Source organism: Globicephala melas, chromosome 16 (genome assembly GCF_963455315.2).
Source record: "Globicephala melas chromosome 16, mGloMel1.2, whole genome shotgun sequence".
Lineage (NCBI taxonomy): Eukaryota > Metazoa > Chordata > Mammalia > Artiodactyla > Delphinidae > Globicephala > Globicephala melas.
This window is the reverse complement of record NC_083329.1, coordinates 38,573,834-38,599,164: the sequence shown is the minus strand read 5'-3', so window position 1 is coordinate 38,599,164 and position 25,331 is coordinate 38,573,834. Positions and strand designations below refer to the sequence as shown.

Sequence of the window (25,331 nt, the reverse complement as noted above, 5' to 3'; positions counted from 1 at the left end):
ATTTGATTTAGTAACTGTGCTTTCTTCCCACATCTGCAAGGACCATTCCTCATACTTTTAATTGGCAAGAATGAATTTGTTTTTGAGCATTTGGTGACATTCTGAGATAATTGGACTGAGAACTACTGGTCTGCATTCTAAGTGGAAAAAGGACATTATTCAGTGTTGACTTCTAAATTTCAACTATAATTGAACACTTTAAAAAAAATTTTTTAATGAGGATATTTAACTGCCCTGGTTTGTGGGTGTCTGTTAGTTGCTCTAACCTTAATGAGTAATTTATAGAGAATGTTTCCTAAAGATCCTTCATGAAAAGGACAAGTTTGGACTTGGTAATAGTAATTTATTTAATTTATCTTAAATTTGGTTTCAGTGAGCAACCCTAATTAACCTGATTTTTTGCTGATAATCACTCTCAATGGAATCAAATCACAAATCCGGGGATGGATTGAGCGGCACCCAGAAGGAAGCAGCCCTCCGCGCACTGGTCCAGCGCACAGGATATAGCTTGGTCCAGGTAGGAACTTCTTGTGCCATCTGCTGAAACTCACCACTGAATTCAGAGTGGTGGGAATATTAGCGATCCTAACATGCAAAATGTGATTGGTCAGTCGTATGACTCTTTAGTTGGACATTCCTTTCCAGGGGGGAAGGAAGTTGGATCATTTCAGTTTTGTAGGTGATCTTCCAGGTGATGTTCTTTCTACTCTGGGTTATCAACTCAATTTTGCCTTGCCATTTGGAAGCAGAACTAGTGTTAACAGTCATAAAGACTATCACAGTTTTGAAAGGCCAGTTTAGTATAAGAAAAGGCAGCTAGAATTCACCACCCAGAGCTTGTCAGTGAACGAGAACCCAGCTGGTGCTTCAAGAACCAGAAGAAAACAAACTATCCAGGAACTTGCCTTAGTTTCTAGAGAGATTTTTGACAGCAGATGTAAAACAACTTCTAGATGAAGGATCCAAGAACTGACCATCTGGTCAACCTAGCTATTCCAGGATGTTTTCTCATAACACCTATCCAATCTGTTTAGGATATATAATAATTTCTCTCCATGTTCAGCATTTTTGAAAAAGAAAGAAGAAAAACTATCCTAAAACTATCTATTCATTATCACTGGTTGTTATGAATTGTCTGCACATTATTATTGTCTTTATGATAACCTCTGTTAGACAGCTTATGATATATTGAAAAACAAACTAGTTTTAGACATATAAGTTAATTATCTTACTTGAAGAAATAATGTTGCTTTTTTTTAATGTTGTTCTTTTTACAGTAAGACAAAGTATTTTACTGCTCAGCTATTATATTTTATCACATACTTTCCCAACTTAACCAAATCTTTGTGCTATTATGAATACGAAAGTCATAAGTAGGTAATAATAACATATACAATAGTGTCCTTTATTACATGTTCCTTTGTCAGATCAGTGGAAAACTAAATGTAGTACATTTTGCAATAATCTTATAAGTCATGGCACACTTTGTTAGAGATAATATAATGCTCAAAGTTATTTCTAATTTTTCATCCTAATGAAGAGTATTTATTTAGACTTTTTTAAGATTTCAGTATTATTTCACAGAAGGCTTCTAAAATTTCATTTAAGTCAAGGGAGATACTAATGTATTATTAGTTTTTAATACTTAATAAAAGTCTATTTTAGGATCATTACTAAACTTTTAAATGTCTTCATTTCCAAATTTAATGTGCTTCAAAATTAATGCTTGATTGAAAATTTTTATGCAGTCTTTTCCCACATAAAGGGGTATTTCATAATCCACAGAGGAAATTCTATAGAGTTTACAGTCTATAAAACAGATACACTTAGAATAATAATTTTTTACATTTTCTCAGGTACAGTTAGTTGAAAAAATGTTTTTAGCTTTTGTAATCAGCAGTTTCATAAATGTTATAAAATCAAAAATGTTTTATATCAGTTTATCTTTTTAACTGCTTTGTATCTGAAACACTCATGCAAAGATAGTGGTAGTGGAAAGCACTTAAACCCTTTTGAAAACCAATTTGTCAATATTCATACATAAGTATATTCCCCTCTGGAAACAAACCTTTAATGATCTGAAATATAATGATGAAAACATATAAGCCTTTCTAGTGTGACGCTATTTCTAATATCTCAATATCATAAACCTAATGTATAAAAGGAAATTATTAACTATGAATATATAAGTATACTCAACAAACAGAACTTTATGAGAAATAATCCTAAAACAATATAAACTGTCCATTTAATTTTATTCTGGGCACTGGTTCTTTCATTCCCCCCAGATGAAATTCAGGGAAAGTCTCATGACTTTTCTGGTAACTTTCAGCTAATAAAAGATCCTCCACTAAATAATGAATATGTCTTGTCCAGTAGAATAAAAACTTAACTTTATTCCAAGTGAAAGCCATTTCCCTTTTCCAGGCATGTCAGGGTGGAGGGCAATTTCTATTTTTTCTCCTTTATGCTTTCAGAAGTATAGTTTCCGACACCAGTTTCCTAACTAGAATTCCTGACTCAGCTGGAGCAGAAGAAAGGGGTGAAAGCAAAGGAGAGGGGACAGGAAAGTTTCTACTTGACTGATTTTGGCATTGGGCTCTGGGCCCAGCAGGTGTGTAAACCTCCTGGGATACTCTGTAGGGTCATCAAAGACCTCCTTAAATCCATTGCCAGGGGTCTCTCAACTGGCTACACTCTGCTCTAGCTAGAGGCTCCTTCCCTGGGCCTCAGTCTCCTTTGGCAGAGCTCTTTTCGACACCCCAAGCATCCCTCTTGGAGAAGATGGAAAATGACCCCTGATTCCTACATTTGGCCAAACTCTAGTCCCCTGGAAACACACATTCTGACCCAGTAAAACCTGCAAGTGCACGTGACACAAAGCAACGAGCTCTCCTTCTCACCACCATCAAAGCAGGAGGCCAGCCCATTGTTTGCCATTAGATACTTTAGGACTGAGTTAGACCCAGCAGCTTCGTGTGTTCCCAACAGCAGGGAATACATAGCAAGTTCTGAGTGGTTTCCTACTCCTCTCCCCTGCTTTAGGTTAGCTGAGAAGCACCTCAAAATTCCTCCCACTTAGGGGGAACTAGGATTCACAACACACCAGCAGTGGGCTCCAAATATCTTTGAGTCAACTCCAAAACTTCCTTTCAAACTCTTCAATATTATTTTCTAAATTCAGGGATGAGGAGGGGTAGGGGATGTTCAGTTAAGAACGTCAAACAGGGCTTCCCTGGTGGCGCAGTGGTTGAGAGTCCGCCTGCCGATGCAGGGGACGCGGGTTCATGCCCCGGTCGGGGAAGATCCCACAAGCCGCGGAGCGGCTGGGCCCGTGAGCCATGGCCACTGAGCCTGCACGTCCAGAGCCTGTGCTCCGCAAGGGGAGAGGCCACAACAGTGAGAGGCCCGCGTACCGGAAAAAAAAAAAAAAAAAAAGAATGTCAAACAGTTAAACAGTTTCTCCCTACCTCCTTGTCCTGCTTGTGGTCCAGTGACAGTTTCGTATGCAAACCAGAGGCCAAAATAATCCCATTCCATCTTAAAATCCTGTTACAAATGAAACGTAAACAGTCATTAAGTGATCATTTAGAAAATTCTGCAGAACAGAAAATTTTAACATATTAGAACAATGTAAAAAGCTTGCAAATAACAATACATTTTTAAAAGAGACTCAAACAGCAATGGAGATCTTTTCATAAACCTAATAATTTACGAACATTTGCATTAAAAAGGAAAAAAACAATAAGGCTATTTTACTTTTATCATTTTAAATGTTTTCAAATATAATACCCCTAAAAATATACGGCCAAACTGCCTATTACGTTGATCTTATATATTCAATTACATTCAGAAAATATTAATAGAGGTTTTAGATCACAAGTTAATAACAATTACAAAATAGTAAACATTTACTGGACATTTATATTCTAACTGCTTTGTGTCTATTTAATTTAGTATTTAATAATTTAAACACTAATTTAAATTTAGTAATTTAATATTAGTATTAAATGAGTATTAACTCATTTAATACTAATAACAACACTATGAGGTAGTTACTATGATCATCTCCAGTTTCCAGATAAGGAAAACAAGGCTCAAGGAGTTAGGTAGCTTGCCCAAGATTTATAGGCCATCTTAATTCCACTGCAATTGGCCAAAATTTCTGGCAAGATTTACAGAACTAAGAGCTGTTATAATGTTATCTTTAAGACTGCAGTTTGAGAGATTAGCATGGCAGAGCGTGCTAAAAATATTTTGTTGAGCTTAAACTTTGTAACATGATTCACTTTAAGTAATTATTTGTTAGCAGAATGACTACTGGAACAGAAATTTTCTAGTAATGTAGAAACCTAAAATTCTGAAACCTAGCTATCTAGATCTAAAGCCTCTAATCAAGATGTAAATATATACATGACTTGGGTCAACCACTTTGAATGATTTGGAAAATACCTTCTGATTTTGGCTGCAAAGTGTAGAAAATCACCTAAGACTTCAAATCAGAGACCTGCTATTCAACCCAGTACCTACCACACGCAAGTATGATCTATATTTTAATTCTTTTTTTAAAATTGACGTATAGGTGATTTACAAGGTTGTGTTAGTTTCAGATGTACAGCAAAGTAATTCAGTGATATATATATATTATTTTTCATAGTATTTTCCATTGTAGGTTATTACAATATATTGAGTATAGTTCCCTGTGCTATACAGTAGGTCCTTGTTGTTTACTTATTTTATATATAGTAGTGTGTATATGTTAATCCCAAACTCAAGTCCCTTAACTGCTCTCAGCCTTAATTTCCCAGAAGGTTGGCTAGGACCTACCCCACTCTTAGTCAAGATTTTGTGATTCTAGCATCTGCTCAATCTAGTTACTGGTCAGCAAACTTGTCTAATTGGAAGAGGAAACCAGCATGTATTGAGACATAGCTTCAAACTCTGCCATTTAGGGAAAAGCCTTTAGCCTTCTCAATACTTCAGTCTTCCTACTCTGGATTAGAGAAAACATTAGTATCGTCATCAAAAAAAAAAAAAGAACATCGGGTTTACTTTTTTAAAAATCTCTGTACACAAATGAAGGTAAATATATTAATACAATTCAGGGAGCATATCTATAAAATGCTATTTTTAAATGTTATGGTATTTGCTAAATTAGGGATTGAAGGATTTGCTTCTGCTCTTCTTTGCAGTCTCTGATACTGAATGCTGAATACTTGCAAAAGAAGAATTCGAAAAAGAGAGGGTGACTAATTTGTGCTCTCATCACTAGCAGGACAAATACAGTGGTCAAAAATAGAATTTTGCAGGTTACTTAATAACATGAGCCAGTCTTTTATATACAAACTGATGCAATAAAACGTGCTTGTGAGGGCTTGAAAATATGCTTTGCGATATCTTTTTAATAACAATTGGATATCTTTAGAATTCATGGCTAAAATTTTTATCAAAGTTCTTTAAAGAATAAAAGAACATTAATGCAATACTCTGCATATACAGGTTCAATAAATATTATTGATAAAAATTGTGTAATATTGACAAGTTAAACTTTCAACTTAGTTGCATTATGCCACACAAAAAGATTTTGGATGTGTGCCACTATGTCAGCTGGTAAACAGACTTTTTCTCCAGGCAATGAAATATGTGTGGGGCTTTTTTTCCCTCACTTTTTCACTCTTAACTGTACTTCCCAGATTTTCTAAAACTACTATACATGTCTTTGAGAGTCAAAGGAAAAAAAAAATCACATTATGATGAACCTTCCCTCCAGAACGCGTTACTAGCGTGGGTCATCAACTCTGCGACACGCGATGCTTCTTTCTGCTGGAATTTTCTCCTTAAATCTAGAAAAATACATTTTCATAGATGAACATTTTCAGAAAACTTTCCACCCAATGTGGAGTCAGTTTACATCAGTTTTAATTCTACTACAAGGAAAGCTAAATATATAGCTAATAAAGATCACCCTCAAGTAGTCTGAATATTTTTTTAAAGAAGACTCAAGATACTTATATACTATTTTTAAGTGATTTAAAATATGGTGTGTATTAACACTGTCCAATTACCCTACTGATAATCTATTATCTTTTTTTTTTTTTTTTTTGCGGTACGCGGGCCTCTCACTGTTGTGGCCTCTCCCGTTGCGGAGCACAGGCTCCAGACACGCAAGCTCAGCAGCCATGGCTCATGGGCCCAGCCGCTCCGCGGCATGTGGGATCTTCCCGGACTGGGGCACGAACCCGTGTCCCCTGCATCGGCAGGCGGACTCTCAACCACTGTGCCACCAGGGAAGCCCTGATAATCTACTTTCTAAAAATTATTACAACAAATATTTACGTGGTATGTCAGTCCCATTGCTTGCTTAATCCAGTGGTTGTCCTCAAAGTTTTTTTGTTCTTGTTTGTCTGTTTTGTTTCCTTAGTCCCTATTATTGAACACAATGTGTTAGTGTTGGTCCTTGGCATTATAGAAGTATAAGGTGTAGCAGCTGACCTAAAATGCATAGCAAGTAGTTGAAATAAAAATGAATTTACCCAGAATTTAAAAGGACACTATAAGATTGCATTAAGTGAGCAATACAGCTGTGGGTGTTACCTTTCTGTTTAGAGCCTTAAAACTGACCATAGTCTTTGACCTAAGGAATGAGGACAAATATTTAGACATAAGGATGCTCATCATAGTGGAATTTGTTTAAAAATATTGGACATATCCTAAGTGTCCAATAAAATATTACTGGTCATATAAAATATGTCACCCTTATATTTCCAAATTATATAGTCATGTAAAACTGTGATTTCAAAGACATGCAGAAATGTCCAAATTTTAATGTTAAAAATTAGAATGCAAAACTGTATATATCAGTTTACAGATCATATTTTAAGAAATTATTCACACACACAAATATTGGGAGATAATGAAATGTAATCTCTGATGAGAGTAGTTTTTTCTTCCTTGTGTTATGTTCCAAACTTTCTATAATGAATATGGATTATTTTTATGTCAAGGAAAAAAATCTCATGAAGTAGAAAAAATTTATAAGAAGCATTCGGTTAGGAATAGAAAAGTTGGGAAAATTTCATGAGGAAAATTTCATTATTGAAGCTGGATGATAGGTGCTTGGGTTCATTAGGCTATTATTTCTAATTCTTTATATGTTTACTACATGTATATTTAATACTGGTATAATCCAACCCTTTCCATTTTACATTGGAAGACAAGCCCCAGAGTTATACAATTCAGTAGAGACATAAGCCAGAGGTCAGCAAACTGACCCACGACTCAAATGTGGCCACAGCCTGTTTTTGTAGTGATTGAAGGCTATGAGTGATTCTCACAATTTCAAAAGGTCGGGGGCTTTGGGCTTCCCTGGTGGTGCAGTGGTTCAGAGTCCGCCTGCCGATGCAGGGGACACGGGTTCGTGCCCTGGTCCGGGAAGATCCCACATGTCGCGGAGCGGCTGCGCCCGTGAGCCATGGCCGCTAAGCCTGCGCGTCTGGAGCCCGTGCTCCGCAACGGGAGAGGCCACAACAGTGAGAGGCCCGCGTACCGCAAAAAGAAAAAAAAAAGTCGGGGTTTTTTTTAATCCTAAAATATCAACTATCTGGCGTTTTATAGAGAAAGTTTGCTGACTCCCAACTCTTATCCTTAATCTAGTACTCTGCTATAAGTTAATTCACAGGTTTTTTTAAAAAATTGAAGTACAGTTAATTTACCATGTTGTGTTAATTTCTGGTGTACAGCAAAGTGGTTCAGTTATACATATATATATACACACACATATATTCTTTTTTATATTCTTTTCCATTATGGTTATGGTTTATCACAGGATATTGAATATAGTTCCCTGTGCTATACAGTACAACCTTGTTGTTTATCCATTCTATATATAATAGTTTGCATCTGCTAATCCCAAACTCCCAATCCATCCCCCACCCGCTCCCTCTCCCCCTTGGAAACCACAAGTCTGTTCTCTATGCCTAATTCACAGTTTTTAAAGAAAACTTCCTATAACATAGAAGAGCATTTAAGATTCCTTAAAGGAAGTAGGAGCACCCCTCCTTGTCCTACCCACCAAATGAAGTCTAAACCCTCATTCATTCACTTATTGATTCCACAAAGAGAGACACGGTGCCTGCCTTCATGAAAATTACTCATGGGGAAACAGAAAATAAACAAGAAATAAAATAATGACATATCATGTTGAGTGCTATGAATGTCATAAATCAGGTTAAATGACAATGGCAGGAGGCCTTCTTCAGACAAGATGACATTGAAGCTGAGACTTAGAAGATGAGAGCAAACAAACATTGCAAGGAGCCAAGGACAAAACAGCATCCTTGGCAGAGGGGACCACTTGGGTGATACTGATTCACCAAAATATTTGTAAAATGCACAACACTTTTCAGCGGTGAAGATATTAGTGTGTCTTAATTTCAAAGATCCAGTAAGATTACAGCAGATAAATGAGAAATCAGTGGGCTTCATCCTTCTCTTCCTTTTTTTAATCAGTCATCAATCTGTTCCTGGGAACAATTTCCTCAAACTAGAATAAAATACAGACTTTAATTCCCATTTCTCAAACTGTGCTTTCTAGGTGTGTTCTCTTATTTGGAGTTTCACGGCAACTGCATATTTTAATTCTAATTTATTCAGTTCCTCAATAGATATGTATCAGAAATAAGGTACAAAGCATGGCACTAGATCTGATTAGGAGACCATCCCTCTGCTAAGTGTGCCTCAAACTAAGTTAACTCCCCAATCTCTCTGGTTTAGTATAATGTACTTTAGTAAATTTCCTTGGGTATTTTTCAAATTACAATTTTTCCTACAAATAATGCAATAAAAAATAAGTAACTTAGGATCCCAGAGTTTACAAATGGCTTCGACTAGACTAGCTCAGTGAGAAGCAGATGGAGGAACACTGTGGCATTGACATTCTTTTCCAACCACCACACAAAAATCCTAGGGACAGAAAAAGGAATTTGACTTCATGGTAAAATATAGTTCCTGGGTCCTACTTTTTCTTCTATTGCCTGTTCTCACCAACTGCTCCTGTCCCCACTAGCCAAGGACTTATCGTTCATGCACTTGGTGAATGTCCTAATTCCTTAAATAGGTGGCACTAAGCATGAGAACAGGGTGGGACCAGTAGATCATCACAGGCACGTGTTTCCCTAAGCTTATCACTCCAGCCACCCACAGGCTAACTTAATTATCAAGCACCTTAGAAGCCTTGCTTCTACTAGCCAGCAATGCCACAGGCTGGTGTGGAAGACTCCAAATGAAGCAGCAGCTCTGTGAATCCTTTTGTGGAGAGTGTGTGTACCTGACATGTGATGGGAACTTCAGCATCCCACGAAATAGAAAGGCATTCCAGGAGCTATTTTCAAACAGCAATGAATTTCTCCTCCAATAGCCTAATAGAAAGTTGGTTATATATGAGGTCTTCAATATAAGGTTCAAAATCTTTGCAAAATATGCATTATAGTGTTTTCCCTTAAACTAGAAGCACATAAGGGTTTCCATTTTATCAGCTTAAAAACTGGTGTAAATTTCATGACTCAAATACACAGAAGCACCGATGGCTGTTTTGAACTTTAGACTTTGTTTGCAGACAACTTCAGGATTTTTTAAATTGTTACCTGTTAATACCAATCAGCAATCAAAAATAAGTGGCTCTTCATCTTCAGCAACTAAAATGTTATTATGACACGCGAAGAGAGCTCTCTAACGTAGGCTAAGGAGAAAAAATGAGATCACAGAAACATGCAATCATGAATTTGGGTAGGACTTCAGTAGCTGTGATCCTTTTTTTAACATTGTTTCAGAGATGCAGGGTAGAGAGCCGAACCGTACCTTGAATCCTACAGAGGATTCAATAACCTTGAATTTCATCATGAGAGAATGATTCCACTTTCAATTCTATTTTACGCTTTCTGATGAGGGAAGTCATTGAAGGTATGTCTTAAACACCTCTCCAGCCCCTGTTAATCTTTTTTGTTGTTGTTGTTATTTTGTAACATCTTTATTGGAGTATAATTGCTTTACAATGTTGTGTTAGTTTCTGCTGTATAACAAAGTGAATCAGTTATATGTATACATATATCCCCATATCCCCTCCCTCTGCTAATCTTTTTAAACAGCAGAACTAGGGCTCAGAACTTTTAATAGACAACGATGTCCAGCTAGAACTTGATCATGGTTTCCTTCTTTTGCAGTTTCTTTTATAGTGACCTTCCATTTGTGGGAAATGATACTCCACTTATGAGAACGGTATTTTCTTTTTTGTGTAAGTTTAAGAAAGTGAATCAATGCAAAGAAAGTCATTAAGTAATTAATGGACCAGGTGTCAAGGGGATATGCAATGGAGACACACTGGTTTTAAAAATCCCTACATTTCCTTTAAGGGTCCTATTGACTAACTCAGAAAACATCCTATGAACACTTTTCCACATTTTAATATGGTGAAAGTCAGCCTCCCTTTCACAACCATCCTAATACCCTCCCAAGACCTCTGCAATCACCTAGTTAACCCTATTCCCTTTTAAATGAAGAATTTCAAGTCAGGAGAAATTTAGTGTCTTGCTGAGACCCTCAGCTTGTAAAAATTCATGGGGGTGTGATAAGGAGATTAATTACTGTATAAAATTTCTCACATGCTAAAAGACAAGTGCATTTGATGGAATTCTCCTTGGCATATGTTGAACTAGGAAAGGATAGAAGAGCAATTAACCCAAACCAAATGTTCATTATCTGCATAAGGCCAAATGTCCTTATTTGCATGGGGATATCTTTATGTCATTTAATCAGATCTCTACTATTAGTCAATTCAGAAAGGCAAATTGTATCTATAATAAAAAGTTGCATGGGCCTATTGAATAAATTACACATTGCAAAAAGATAAACGCCCCAAATGGATAAAGGAATCACCAAAGATTTCACCTAGTTATTTTGTAGATGGAATTTATAGGTTCCTGGAGATTGCAGCAGTAAGACAAGGCAACTGCCCAGAGCCAGAAGTGAGCATGAACACAGCAAAGCCTGGTCTCAAGATAATATATGCTGTGCAGTCCATCATTAGTGAAACTCATGGCAAATGTGAACAGAGGGTCTTAGAAGTTAATTGGCATTTTACTTGTTCTCTTATGTAGAAACACACATACACACTCCAAAAAAATAAATTTTCTGATTTCTAATTTTGTGTAAGGATATTCTTGGATTTAATATACCCATGAATTGGCCAAAAACACATAATGAGCTTTACAAAATGCAAGTTATTTTTAAAAGCCTGTTTGCTCTTAAATACTTCAACAACTGAGATACTGAATTCCTCAAGGGTGGTTGTCACACATAATCCATAAAGGGAAAATATTAGAAGATGATATTATTAAAGGCATCATCTGATAACAAGTTAGTTCTGCCTCCATAAGACAACTAGCAACTTGAAATGAAATTAGGACTATTTTCCTAGGCAATAGGCTTTCAACAGTCAGTCTTCCAAAGTGATACAGGAACATGATTCATAATTTGCTGATAGCTGTTTTTATGAACAAACCATACCATATATTTTTAAAAAATCAAATGTGGAAGCTTTCTGAAGACTGAAACAAAGATAAATTTTAAAAAGCCAAAATCTATTTGCATCTTTGTGATTTTTGCCATAAACACATACAGCCAAAAATAATATTTATTTAGAATTCATTAAATAACTTGAATAGAAATACTGAGTTTAGTGTTAAAAGTAGACTTTTATGTAAGTGGAAAAGGTTTTATGTGATAAATATATTTTCCTGATGTACAATAAAATAAATGCATAACTATTAAAATAAAGCATTGGTCTATAAACCACCTAATATTACCTCACATAAAATATTTTGAGAAACTCTGGGCTGTATGATAAAGTTAAATCTATATTCATGTGTTATGCTCCTGCCCTAACTTTGCCTCTTTGTTACTAACTATAGTACCACATTTCTACAAATTCAAACATCCCATTTATTCAGTCTTTACACCACAATTATCATTGCTCTTTCTATTTTAAAGAAAATATCTGACATTCATATTGTGTATGAATGCAAAGATTTTAAAAAATAGCTAATAATGGTAATGCCAACTTCCACAGAATATAAGTTAAATAAATTCTGCCTTCGAAAAATTCTTAGCCTAAAATAGATTTTACCAATATGCAGTCACTGGTCTTAAGATGTGCAGGTAAACAAACAATACACAAAACAGATCATTATCTTTCATACAGAATTAACAAAATAAACATTCCCTATAGCACCGTCTGTTGTCCTCAACAACAATAACAGCATTAGCAGACCAAAGTTAAAATCACATCTAAGAGGATTCTTTTGGTACATCTTATTTAAGACCCCTTAGATTTGCCTTGAACCCTATCACATATTGAGATATATAGTTGGTACACAGGTGAAAGGTAATAAAAATAATGCCTTGTAAAGACCTTTATTCAACCTTTCAAATCAACAACCAGGAAAATATGCTATTAATTTATGAACTGCAATAGACACAGTCCAGAAAGCTGTTCTCAATGCATTGGCATCAGCTGTGAGAAGAGACCACAGGAGTTTAGCCATGGAACCATTGTTCTTGGTATGGCGGTGGTGACTGGCATGCTTGTGAACGTCAGAAATGTCACCAAGCATGGGGAGATTGTCCAGCACCTGAGCGATCAGGAGCAGAAATAGATACAAACATAGTCAATTGGAAAATGGGTAGGAGAACAGCTGAAAGCAGTTGAATAAGGAAACATACACAATTTCTTCCCTCTTGGCAAGAAAAAACAAAGGACCAAAGGGAACCACAAAGATGATTACAGATTTGGAATATAAAATTTCCAAAGAACCATTAAAGGAATTGAAATTACTACTCAGAAAAATAAACTGAATGAGGGTTCATTAATTAATATTCTTTGAGTTTATGAATCGGTTCATTTATGGGAGACAACCAATCATCTGGTGTCCATGTTTGATGAAGTTGAACAAGAAAGTAGGTGTGACACACAACATACAAAATTGTGAGGCTGCTAAGCCTGAGAAGAAAAGTCATCACGACTTTTGAACAGTATATTTGCCAAGTTCACCAGATTGAGAATCAGAGGACGTTTAGTCTAGTGTTTTCTGCAACAAATTTAACCAGTGTAACTTTAAGGAAGTCACATAACATCTCTGGACTCAGTTTCCTTATCTGTAAAATGAGCATATTGGGTTAATATAAAAAAACAGAGAAAAATGTTATAACTACAAGCATGGACTCAGGATTCAGATTTTGTCTTTGCCACTTACTGCTTTTATGTCTTTGGATTTCTCACCTACAAAACGAAAGTAATAGTAGTATCAGGCTCATAGGTTTGTTGAGAAGATTAAATGAATTAATACCTGGGAAGCACTTGGCACATTGCTTGACTCAGAGTTAGCCGCTGTTTTAGCTGTTGTTTTTTGCTGCTGTTACTATCATGTGCAAGTATTAGAGGTAAATTCTGGCTGATTAAGCAGAAAAGGAGTTTATTAAAAGGATGCTGGGTTACAGAAATTTTGAATTTAGAGAACTAGATTCAACAGTAAGCTTTTAGGGAAAAAAAAAAGATATGTATATGTGTACCTGAATCACTTTGCTGTACGCCTGAAACTAATGCAACATTGTAAATCAACTATACTTTAATAATAAATTAAATTAAAATTTAAAAATTTTTTAAAGAGTAAGCTTTTAGGAATGAAACCCAAAACCACACCACAAACCTGGAATGATAAGAAAATGTATCCAAGGAGGATTCAACACTAATGTTAGCACGTTGAAAATTTCTGCACCAGAACGCAATTTATTATAACCATTACTGCCCTAGTTGCAAGGGACACTAGAAAAGCAAGTATCTGCTATTTTTAACTGCTATAGGAAAAAGGCAGTTTTGCCCAGATTTCCCAGATGTATTAAAAGATCAGATGCCAGGTGGCCCAAATTAACTCCATCCACTTGTCCTTCACGCTAAGATTTATTGCTTAGAATCATTTACTAAAGGTTGGGTGGTTTTATCCAAGGTCAAGAAGATGGCATATAAAATTTCTTAAAGACTCTATGGTTCCTTCATGAAAGGTTTAAAATATCTGCAACAGAAGGGACTTCCAAATACTTACTGGCTAGGCTCAGTATCCAGTATTTAAATTAAAGCCACTGGATTTATAGTTAGAATGAGGTCTTTAATTTTTAAATTTACACAGTTGAAGGTCTTCACCTATTTATGTGTGATTTGAGAGAATAAATGGTTTCCAAGTCTTTGGAAAAATAAAAGATCCCAGAGTTCAATGAACAAACATTCATGGAAAACAAAAACCTGTATTTTCTCTCTCTGAATGACTAATACATTTGTGCTGCCGGAGGAATTCATCTCACAAGAAGGACATCAGCCAGGAGAGGAAAGAGCAGCTATAACTAGGCTTTATCTATTTTAAACTCCTCAACTATAAAAATACTGCCTAAAATACCAGCAATCCAGCTCCCAACTGTCCTTTCCGAGTAACGGACAGCTATTTCAACCCCATGACTAATGCCCAGCGCCTGTCTTAAAGTGGCCTGGACCTCCACCACTGGTGCATTCCCAGCCCAGTGGGTGGCTCATAGGGCAAATCTCCCCCAGTGCTTGAACTTCACCAGTCAGACTCTTGGTGATCCCCCAAAATACTCTTGGTGAATTTATTTCAATTGTTTACAGAAACAACAGAATTAATCATCTCTCCTACCCAATCATTTTGGCTTATAAGCAGATGAATTCTCCTATATACGTGACATGCACAAAATAGTTTGTGACTTTTTTTTTAACAATTATAGCAAGAAAGTTGAGGGGAAAATTCTAAAGGTCAATCTGCTGGTTGCCTATTTATTTTCAAGCTATCAGACAGAGTTTGTCAAATGAGAAATTCTGGAATAACCATTTCACTATGATGCGATGAAAGTTTGGTTTCCTCAGCATGAATAGTAAAAATACTGCCAAGTTTATACTAAATTTATTCCAATAATCCATTGAATAGTATATCTCCAGACATTTAAGAAATACAGAAATGGCCTCAGAGGGAACAGCATAAACCAAATGGTGACAGTCGACCCAAGGAAGTAGATTGTAGTATGGCAATAGAAATACACCTCTCTGTAAGCAATAGGTATGAGATATGTTCTTCCCTAAAATTTGTGTAGTAAAACGATTGGAAATTGGAAAGGATTTTAAATGCAGCAGAGAATTTTCAATTCAGTGGCATGATAATTTTTTCATAAATAAGTACTTAAATGTGTGAATCTGTTATAAGTGATTAGACTACCACATAACAAAGCAAAATGTAGTAGGGATTAAGCTGATGGCCTTTGAAATGAGACTGCCTGGCTTCAAATCCTGACCTTTCCACTCCCCAGCCACATGATCTTGGCAAATTACTTAATCTCTGTGGGCTTAACTGTCTTCTGTGAGGTCCGGATAGTAATAGCCCTTAACCCATGATACTGAGAATTAGAATAGTGCTGTCATATACTAAGTGTTATACAGGTATTTGTTAAGTAAGAAAACTTTAAATATGTCTCTGAAAATATGATTCTTTTTTTAGGAAATTCTTGGTTGAGATATGCTCATTGAATTCTTACGTTTTGTTTTGTTTTGTTTCCTGTAAGTATAAAACATTTTATTTCTCAGATTTTTCACTGACACTTTTTCTACTGGATAATCCTGCAAGAATATAGGGGAAGAAAAAATACAAGAACTCTTGAGGCAAACATTTCAACGTTTAGTAAAATGAAAAGCACCTACTTGCTTGAAGCAAAAAGTAATCAAGGCAATGTAGAACACCCATATGACATCTTTTTAACTTAAGGCAACATGATTAAATTAGTAGGAATTTTTTAAATGATTGCAATAAGACATCATTTAAATACTTAAATACTGTGATCCAAAAAGCCTTTGTACTACCACTTATAAAATAACCGAGAAAGTCTCAAGTTAGTATATATAAAGATTTAACAGTGAAACTAGAAGCTGCTTTACTTTGATTTTTTTTTTTGACAAACAACTATCGTGAAAAACAATGTCTTTAAATAACTAACATGTCTTTTGAAAATATACATAGAAAAATATTTGGAAAGGCAGATAAACTTAACAGTAACTATTTCTACAGATGGGTAGGGTGATGCGTTGGGGAATTTTTCTTTTTACTTTATACATTACTAGGTTTTATCCATCATTTTACAGTATAAAAGTTTTTTAAAGTAGTAATTGTAGAAGTTAGCAATAATACTGATATTTGGTCTTTTATGTTTTCCTTTCTCCAAAAATCACTTAAAGTATAACAAAGAGCTTTGGCTATACCTAAGTGGAAAGTAAATTTATTCTTCTCCAGCAAATGAATTATTTCAGCTCAATAATGGTGGATTAGGCCTATCTTTTACTTTGGGGCCCCTGAAGTTATGTTTAGGTCATTAACCTTCAGAAAAATACAGACAGCAGGGCAGACAAGCATCAGTGCTACTCCTCCCCCAAAAGGACATTGAATTTACCAAGGATTTTTTAGAACAAAGGAAAAAATATATATAGAAGCTAATGCTACAGTATTTGGACTGAGAACTGCATTGTTCTCCACAGAGATGCAACATTAGTAAACACCTTTCACCATCTTGTCAGCTTTGAAGACAAGTCCCTCACTGGTTACCCCCAAAATTAGCCAGTCCACTCTTTCAAATGTTAACCTTCAAGATGTCTCTATTTAGGGGCCTACGTTGCCATGCTCAGTGCATGAAACAGCCTCAATCCAGGGAGGCATTGAATATATATCACATGCCGAGACCTGTGCCATGCATATTTGATACATTATCTCCTTTAATCAAAAGCTGATAGTACCTCCACTTAATATATGAGAAACACTGAGGTTTGGGGAAGTAAAGCAATTTGCCCAATGCCCCACAGCTAGTGGGTCATGGAGCCAAGTAGTTCAGGTCCAGAACCTCATAGACTTCAATATTAAATCAGAACCCCAGATTCAAATTATAATCATATCCTTTGACGATCAGGCATTGGTGAGTCTGAATGGCAAAATAATAACAAACCAAAAAAATAACCCTTTATATTTGTCCAGCACTTTATAAGTTTTCACAGTGCTTATGTGGAGCAAGTCGCTGAAGCAAGAGCACGGTGTTGAAATTCACACAAAAAAGGGACTTCCCTGGCGGTCCAGGGGATAAGACTGCGTCCGCACTCCCAATGCAGGGGGCCTGGGTTCAATCCCCGGTCAGGGAACTAGACCTCACATGCATGCCACAACTAAGAGTTCGCAACTAAAGATCCCATGTGCCACAACTAAGCCCCGGCACAGCCAAATAAATAAATATTTTTTAAAAAATTCATACAAAAGAGACGTCCATTTTTATCCTCTGACCGGTCCACTACTATTACTTGTCAATAAGTATCTTCCTTATTGAGAAATGATTTTGAAAATAGTTGAGGAACTCAAACTAAAGATTCTATTGTTTTCTTCTCTCCCTCCTAAAATCCACATGGGATTTGCAGGAAAATGGACAAAGAAAATATGGTGGTCCCCCGCCTGGTTGGGATGCTGCACCCCCAGAAAGGGGCTGTGAAATTTTTATTGGAAAACTTCCCCGAGACCTTTTTGAAGATGAACTTATACCATTATGTGAAAAAGTGAGTCTAAAGATTTTTTTTTTAAATCTTTCAAGGAAAAAATACTACTCTCTTCACCTTGCTTTCACTCTCATTCTTCTTGGTCAGTGATGGTTTCTTTTCCAATTACCATTCCTCAATCATGGACAAAGTTAAAACCTTCCCAGCTGTTAGTGATTGGCCCCTAATTATCACTGCCTTGACTCAGCTGTCCTGTTACTGACAGCTGAAACTACCATTGCTGATGACTTTTTAATCTATATTTCAATCCCCCATCTCCACTAGCAAAGCCATCTTACTGCAAACTCAACAGGTCTATCAATCTAGAATAACACAACAACCTGTCTAAAAGAAGATATTGCTTCAACTTTGAAATGTTAATATGGTTTTATAAAGTATAAGATTTTCACATTAAAAAATATGTATGTCATGGCTCAGCCGTGTCCCCATACGTATTGATCCAGAATGAAATTTCCTTCTACAAATTTGAATGCAATCAACAAGATTAATAACATGGTTTTTCAAAGTCGCTATATAATTAAGGAATAAATTTCCTCAGTTTGAATTCCAAATGATGTTTTGCTACTAAACCCAAAGGTAAAACAAAAATACAAAATTAACATTTTTGATAATTTACCACGTGGTGTTTAAAATTCCTAGAAAATTTAATGAGAGTTTAGCTATTTCTTTTCCTAAATGCCAAAATCAGGTGTGTGTGTGTGTGTGTGTGTGTGTGTGTGTGTGTGTGTGTGTGTGTGTGTGTGTGTGTGTGTGTGTGTGTGTGTGTAGTTCAGCTCAGTTTCAGAACTACTCTTAATTTTATACAAACAACGTCACTTGGCACGTGCATAAATTACAAGGACTTAATCCTATAAGAATCTTATATACTGAACATGAAAATGAGCACCAAGAAACACTTGAAATGCAGAGATGACACATGCTTGAACTCTTTCCTAATGAGCCCAGAAAAAAATAGGCGTCCATCACTGAGTACCGTGGGGTGGCGTGGGGCTGACCTGTGGGTCAGACACCACTGACGTAATAGAAGTAGCTTAATGATGCCTCTTCTCCCCACGCGTGTCCCTCACGTCTGTGTGGGCCACCCGTCTTAACAGCAGCCAGCAATAATGAATTGCTGTGTCTGGATTATAGAGAACAGTTGGGGTAGCAGGAGGGAATAGTATATAAGCAAAGCAGAGGAGTTACAGTGAGAGGGATAGAGTGAGTACACTGCTACCATGGAGGTGCTGGCCCTGGATCAGTTGTGTTAAGACTAGCATTTACCTTCAGCCTACAGATGGAGAAAACAGGGCTCCCAGGACCATCCTCTGAAACACACCTTCTATGTTCACCTTTATATCATGGTAGGTGGAAAAGATAGCTAAGAAGTCAGTTTCACAAGGCTCCAAATGAGTGTTCTTGGTTTTGGTTTTAAACATCACTGGTGAGTATGACCAAGTAAAGATAAAAACTATGGAGGCCTCAGAGGCCAATGTAAAGGGCAAGGACAAATCTATCAAGAAATTGTACTTCTGATGACAAATGTGTTTTCTGGTCCGTAAGATATCGTATAAATCCCCAGATAATTGTGTGATGAAAGGTCACTTGCTCTGCCAAAAATATACATTCTGGCAACTTCGGCTGAAATGCCACTTGTACATGTTTTCTTTATTTATCCTGACTTTGCCCATGAGTCAGATAACAGATCCAACCCAGCATGAAAACATGCAAACTATTACACATGGGATGCAAATGCCAAACATGGCAGAGACTTCAGAAAATGTTGTGTATGCATGTGTGTGTGTTTTCATTTGGAAGTACAATGTATAAATATGAATTCTCTCTTATTACTTGTAGATTGGTAAAATTTATGAAATGAGAATGATGATGGATTTTAATGGCAACAATAGAGGATATGCATTTGTAACATTCTCAAATAAACAAGAAGCCAAGAATGCAATCAAACAACTTAATAATTATGAAATTAGGTAAGACCCATCTTTCCTAGATTAAAAGTGAATCAGACAATGTACCTTTATCTGTTCTTCCATCAAGTTTATCTAATATAGTATATGCAAATATAGCCAAAATCAGAAATAAAAGGTTAGTTCTTTTTCTTGGAAATCAACTTAATGAAATGTTTATTTAACCATCACTATGTAAGGTGCCAGACTAAGTTCTGTGAAATGTTCAAAGAAGCAAAATTCATTTATCCATTTCAAAAATATGTGCTGGACACTGTTGAAAATATTAGAAGTATCAAGGTACACTTTCCTACTCTCATAGTGAGCAATCGGATGTATAAGATTATTTAAAAGAGTTTGAAAACATAAAAACCAGGAAATCGGGTAAAGTTGTATGAGGAGGTTGCTACTCTAACTTGATGTATTTAAGAAAATACTCTTCCGGAAAGTAAAATTTGATCTGAGACTTGAATGAAAAGAATCTGCCATGACGGTCAGACCTGGAGGAAAATCCTTTCAGAGAAAGAACAGCAAGTGCAAAGGTCTCAAAATGAGAATAAGCATGATGTGTTAAAGGCACAGAAAGCAAGCCAGGCTTCGGAACAGAGTAAAGAGAGGAGGGTTGAAGGCAATACAGTTGGGGAGTCGTATTTCATCATTAAGAATTCGGATTTTATTCTAAAAAAAAAAAGGGGGGAAATTACAGGAGGTTTTAATTAGATTCATGTTTTTACAACATTCCATTCCTCTGACTACTAAGTGAAGAATGGACTGTAGCAGGGTAAGGACTGAAAGAGGGAAGGCAGTTCAAAGGCCGCTGCTGTGTCTAGAACTAGATGGGAGACGGTGGTGCTTGCATAAGGGGTTAGTGGTAAAGGTGGTAAAAAGTCAGATGTGTGATATATTTTGGAGGTTGAATAGACAAGACTGGCTAAATATTGGATTTAGAGTGTGAGTGGATTTATAATTTAGGAAGGAAAATTAGGATTTTGGTCCAAGTATGTGCGGATGTGATAGTGTCATAGATGGAAAAGCCTGGGAGAATAACAGGAAAACATGAAGAGCTCTGTTTGGGACAATTTACATTTGAGATGCACATTAGACGTCCCAGGGGAGTTGCTGAGGAGGTGATTGTATGATATTGGAGTCAGGAGAATGGTCACGATTGGAACGTAAATTTGGGGGTCAGCCAAATATAGGCAATATTTGAAACCATGGGATTAGCACAGGGTTCCAGGACATAACTGACCCTATACAATCAATAACTGGTTTTTATAAATTGACAATACATGAAATTATCTACGTTCTAAAATCTAAACCAGAGGGAACTGCCATAAATCCTTTCTTAAGGAAGCCCAGGGCCACATGGAAGAAAGATTAGTGTGTTAGATGAAAAAGCAATAGCTTGGGGTCAGATGGGCCTCAGCTGAGTGTCAAAAAGTGACTTGACCTCTCTGAGCCTCAATTTCCTCATCTATAAAGTGGGAATAATAATACTTATTTCATAGGTTCATTATGGGGATGTTATCAAGATTTCAATATGTTTAGCTTAGTGTTTGGAACATAGTAATACGTCAATAAGTGATAGAACTCTTACATATTAGCACATTCATTAATTCTGAGATGCAGTCTTTCACCTATATTTTCTTCCTGTAATAGAGATGCACTTTAAAACTGAGGGAATCTTAAATTAAATGAATACAGAGAGTAGATTTCCTGTCATTAGTTTTCTCTCACTTCCTATAGGTTCAAAATAAGTCCTGCATTATCCTTGTAATTCTGTAGTCAGTCAACTACTGGGTCATTTTTCTTAAGCCCCTTAGCCATGAAAAGATTGATTGGACTTGGCAACTACTAGTAGCCTAGTCATTCAGTACCAGGATTGGATTCCGGAACAGATTCTTGGAAAAAACATAAAGGAGGCTCCCCTTCCACACATGCCACCATGGATCCAAAAGAGCTCTGATATATGGAAAATTTTTTGGTATGAGAATCAGGAGACCAGAGGTCTAGCCCAGGTTCCTTTGGACAAATCCTTTGACCTCTTTCAGCATCCGTTTTATATTATCACCTGATCACACAGAGTTATTCCGAGCATCCATCATATGAAATAATATATACTGTTATTTTAGAAAGGGCTATAAAAAGCTATATTAAGATATATTAGTGATGTTTTCAGGAATTAGAAGATTCTCCATTCCTTGGTCTTTCATAGAAACTAAACATCTTAATAGCAAAGGTTATTCTCAAAATAGCTTTTAAGTTGAGATGGATGTAGAATTGTTTCTGTAGGGAATCAACAAAGTTCGCTGAACCTACATTGTTACACACTGGAGCCTGTCAAGACTTTCTGAAAATACATGGGGTATGAACAATGAACACAAGCCATTAAAAAGTAACAGTATCCTCTCTGTGAATTTCAATGTCTTCATCTATAAAATAGAGACAAAAATATACCTACCTCATGGAGGGGATTAGGAAAAATAAAAGAGATAATGCAGGTAAAGCTCAGTGCCTGACACATATCAGATGCTCTATAAATGTTTGCTGATGGTTATGATGATGGCAGGAGGGTGCAGAAAAGGAAGAGGAAAAATATGACAAAGCATTTGGAAAGAGAAAGTTGGTGGCCAAAATTCCAGTTAAAGTTCAGGTTGGATGCCAGAAGCAAGGTGAAGGCACAGAGTGACTTTGGATTTTAATGAGTAGGATAAATGGAATGTGAAATAGCAGAATAGACACCCCAGGGCCAACCTCACCTACTTCCACTCTGCCTTGGATGTTGTCAGAGAGAGAACCTTTCTTGTAGAGAAGAGGTTTGTTTGTTACCTCTTCTTGTTACAAACCTTTGGTTTGTTTTTAGCCACTGTCTCTGAGGGGATAGATAAGGTTCTTAGCCGGAAAAGACCCACAGGTGTCATATCCTCCTCGTCATCAAATATCCACTGAGCATCGTCTAAATGCCTGGCTTCTGGCGACATTAAAGTCATGCCCTCAGCTTTTGAGAGAGAGTTTGTCGTCTCCAAGCACTTCTGGGATTTGCTGACAAATCACATAGATTTAAAAACAGGATATGGAGGCTCCAGGCTCCCCCTACTGGTAACTGACCGGCCCCCGAATGATCAAAAATATAAACTTCTAAATAAATAGTATCTTGGAACAAAAGGTTTAAGTTAAAAAAGAAAAAAAAAACCCTGAAAGATCGCTTTATCGACCCTTCCCTCCCCCCAGAAAAAACACATTGTTAGGACAATGTTCAACAAACGGAGATGGACCTGTTACATATCTGATATGCGGTCCTTAGTTCTTCAACAAAGCACAGAAGACAACTGGGACAGGGTGCAACCTGGGTGAGAACACCTGCCACACAGCTGAGAGCCACTAGTTCCGAGAAATCAGAGCAATCTCCCACTCACCTGGCTGAGCACTTTTTATTCAGGAGGAATGAGTGGTTTCCGTTAAGCAAACTTTACCCATTTTTAATAACTTTTGAGTTATTACAAAAGTCACATGGCCTAATACACAACACACAAAAACAGCCAAAAAACAGTAATAAAAGTTCAAACCGTTCCTTCATTACCCTATTGCCTAAAGAGAATCACCATGTTGAATTTTTATAGTCTTTCTAGATTTTCTACAGTTTTAATCAAAATGGCTTTCTCATGTACTCATTTTACATTTTTTTTTAAACCCAGCAGCACAGTGTGAACTGGTATTTTCAACCATCAAATACTCTCCTACGTTACTATGTTTATTCTCCTATGTTACTATGTTTATTGACCACAGAGCATCCTATGTTATGAACGCTCATCTTTTATATACCAGTGCATCCCAGCCAGGAGCAATACTGTCCCCCTAAGGGACACAGAGAAAGATGAAGAGGCATTCTTGGATGACCTAACAGGTGGCACTTGGCATTTAGTGGTCAAGAACCAGGGATGACAAACATACCACGGTATACAATGAGGAAATGTCCAGCCCCAGAGTCAGCCACCTCAGCTGAGATACATTAAACCAGTCCTGCACGATGCACTATTTTGCTCATTTCCAATTTGGGAGCTATTGTAAACAGTAGCAGCGAATAACCTTACACAAAAATGCTAATGCTCATCTTTATTTCTAAGGACACTCCCCTAGAGGGGCATTATTTGGCCAAAGGTTACGCACACCTAAGACTTTTGATACATTTTCCCACATGCCCCCCAGAAAAGTTGAACCAACCCACACCTTGCCAACGAAGGTATCCACCAACTGGCTGATAAGCAACACTGCACAGTGGAAGAAACAGGGATTAAACTGAATCCAGAGGCCAATTTTAACTCTCAAAATCCACAAAATCTTAAGCAAGTCACTTAATATCTTGGAGTCTCAAGCTCTTCAACTGTAAAATGGAAACAATACCTATTCTGCCCATCTCACGGGCTCCTTGTGTCGGCCAAATAATATGTGAAACTCTGTTCTGTATAAGGGACTATCTTTAATAATGATCATGTCAGAATAGCTTCTCTATTTGGTTGGAAAAAAAGGGAGCACCAGGGGTTGCAACCTCAGATACCTCCAGGGCAGGATACAAGAGTACATTGAGCCAGGTGTAAAGACCTCAGGATTGACGATGTATTAGGGAGTGTCGAGGATTCACAATAACTAGTGAATCTACATATACTCTAAAGACAGCAGACGCAACTCAGTTTCAACTATTTTTTTTCTTTAAAAATGCAGAACCAAGGTTGACAGAACTTCCAGTTTCTCAAAAGCAGCTACCACTTTCCAAAACCAGTTTAAACAGTAAGACGACCAAACGTTCCATATCCACAGGCCATATCAGGTCCTGGCCTGATATTTTCAATTTCAATATATATTTTCATTTTCCGTCTTAAACCTTAATCAAGCAAGGACTCTCCCCAATCAAAATCCCTGCTGTTTTCGCAGAAATGGGCGTCTGTTAGGGGTTTGTGCCAGCGTGGACAACTGCCGATTATTTGTTGGGGGAATCCCAAAAACCAAAAAGAGAGAAGAAATCTTATCAGAGATGAAAAAGGTCACCGAAGGAGTTGTGGATGTCATTGTCTACCCAAGTGCTGCCGATAAAACCAAAAACCGGGGCTTTGCTTTCGTGGAGTATGAGAATCATCGGGCAGCTGCCATGGCCCGGAGGAAGCTTCTGCCAGGTTAGGACCCCTCCTCAAAGAGGAGACTTCTCCACTCCCGTCCTGCCTGCCTCAGGCTGCTGTGCTCCTTAGCAAAGGAAACAGAAGCCTGTTGTTCGGTTTTTTTTTGCTCTTTATCTCTGGTTATGTTACATTTTTTAAACTCTCGGTCTTTCTTATTTATCTCACAGTTGATTCAGTTCCCTGAAGTTTTCACAGATTGGGTTCTGAAAACTATTCACTTCGTGCGTTAAATCCAATGTATATTGCACAGGAGAAATCCAGAACTTGAAGTTATAGCAACCCTATACTGAATCTTTAAACTGAAGAATCTCCTTAAAAGTAAATTTATCAATCAACAGTTATCTTTGTATATAGTTTTTGTTATCAGGCTTATTAGAAATAGGGTATATGTTATCCATTATAATGTAGAAATAATAAATATGCAAGTGATACATTATCCCAATGACAATTAAAATGACGTACTTTTTTTTTTTTTTTTTTTTTTTTTGCGGTACGCGGGCCTCTCACTGCTGCGGCCTCTCCCGTTGC

The 25,331-nt window shown here is 36.8% G+C and overlaps 1 protein-coding gene across 3 annotated transcripts in view; it reads left to right on the top strand.

Moving 5' to 3' along the window:
- The first annotated feature begins 418 nt into the window (after positions 1 to 418).
- Positions 419 to 25,331, top strand: part of A1CF (APOBEC1 complementation factor) — a 48,754-nt gene continuing 23,841 nt past the window's right edge. For 2 of the 3 annotated variants that reach the window (XM_030865560.2, XM_030865559.2), the window contains exons 1-4: positions 419 to 517; positions 17,555 to 17,689; positions 19,526 to 19,656; positions 24,562 to 24,800. In XM_030865560.2, coding sequence (XP_030721420.1) covers positions 419 to 517; positions 17,555 to 17,689; positions 19,526 to 19,656; positions 24,562 to 24,800 — 604 coding nt within the window. Of the gene's footprint in view, positions 518 to 10,985; positions 11,092 to 11,757; positions 11,766 to 17,554; positions 17,690 to 19,525; positions 19,657 to 24,561; positions 24,801 to 25,331 lie in introns of those variants that run through there. The other variant, XM_030865561.1, reaches the window with a different exon arrangement.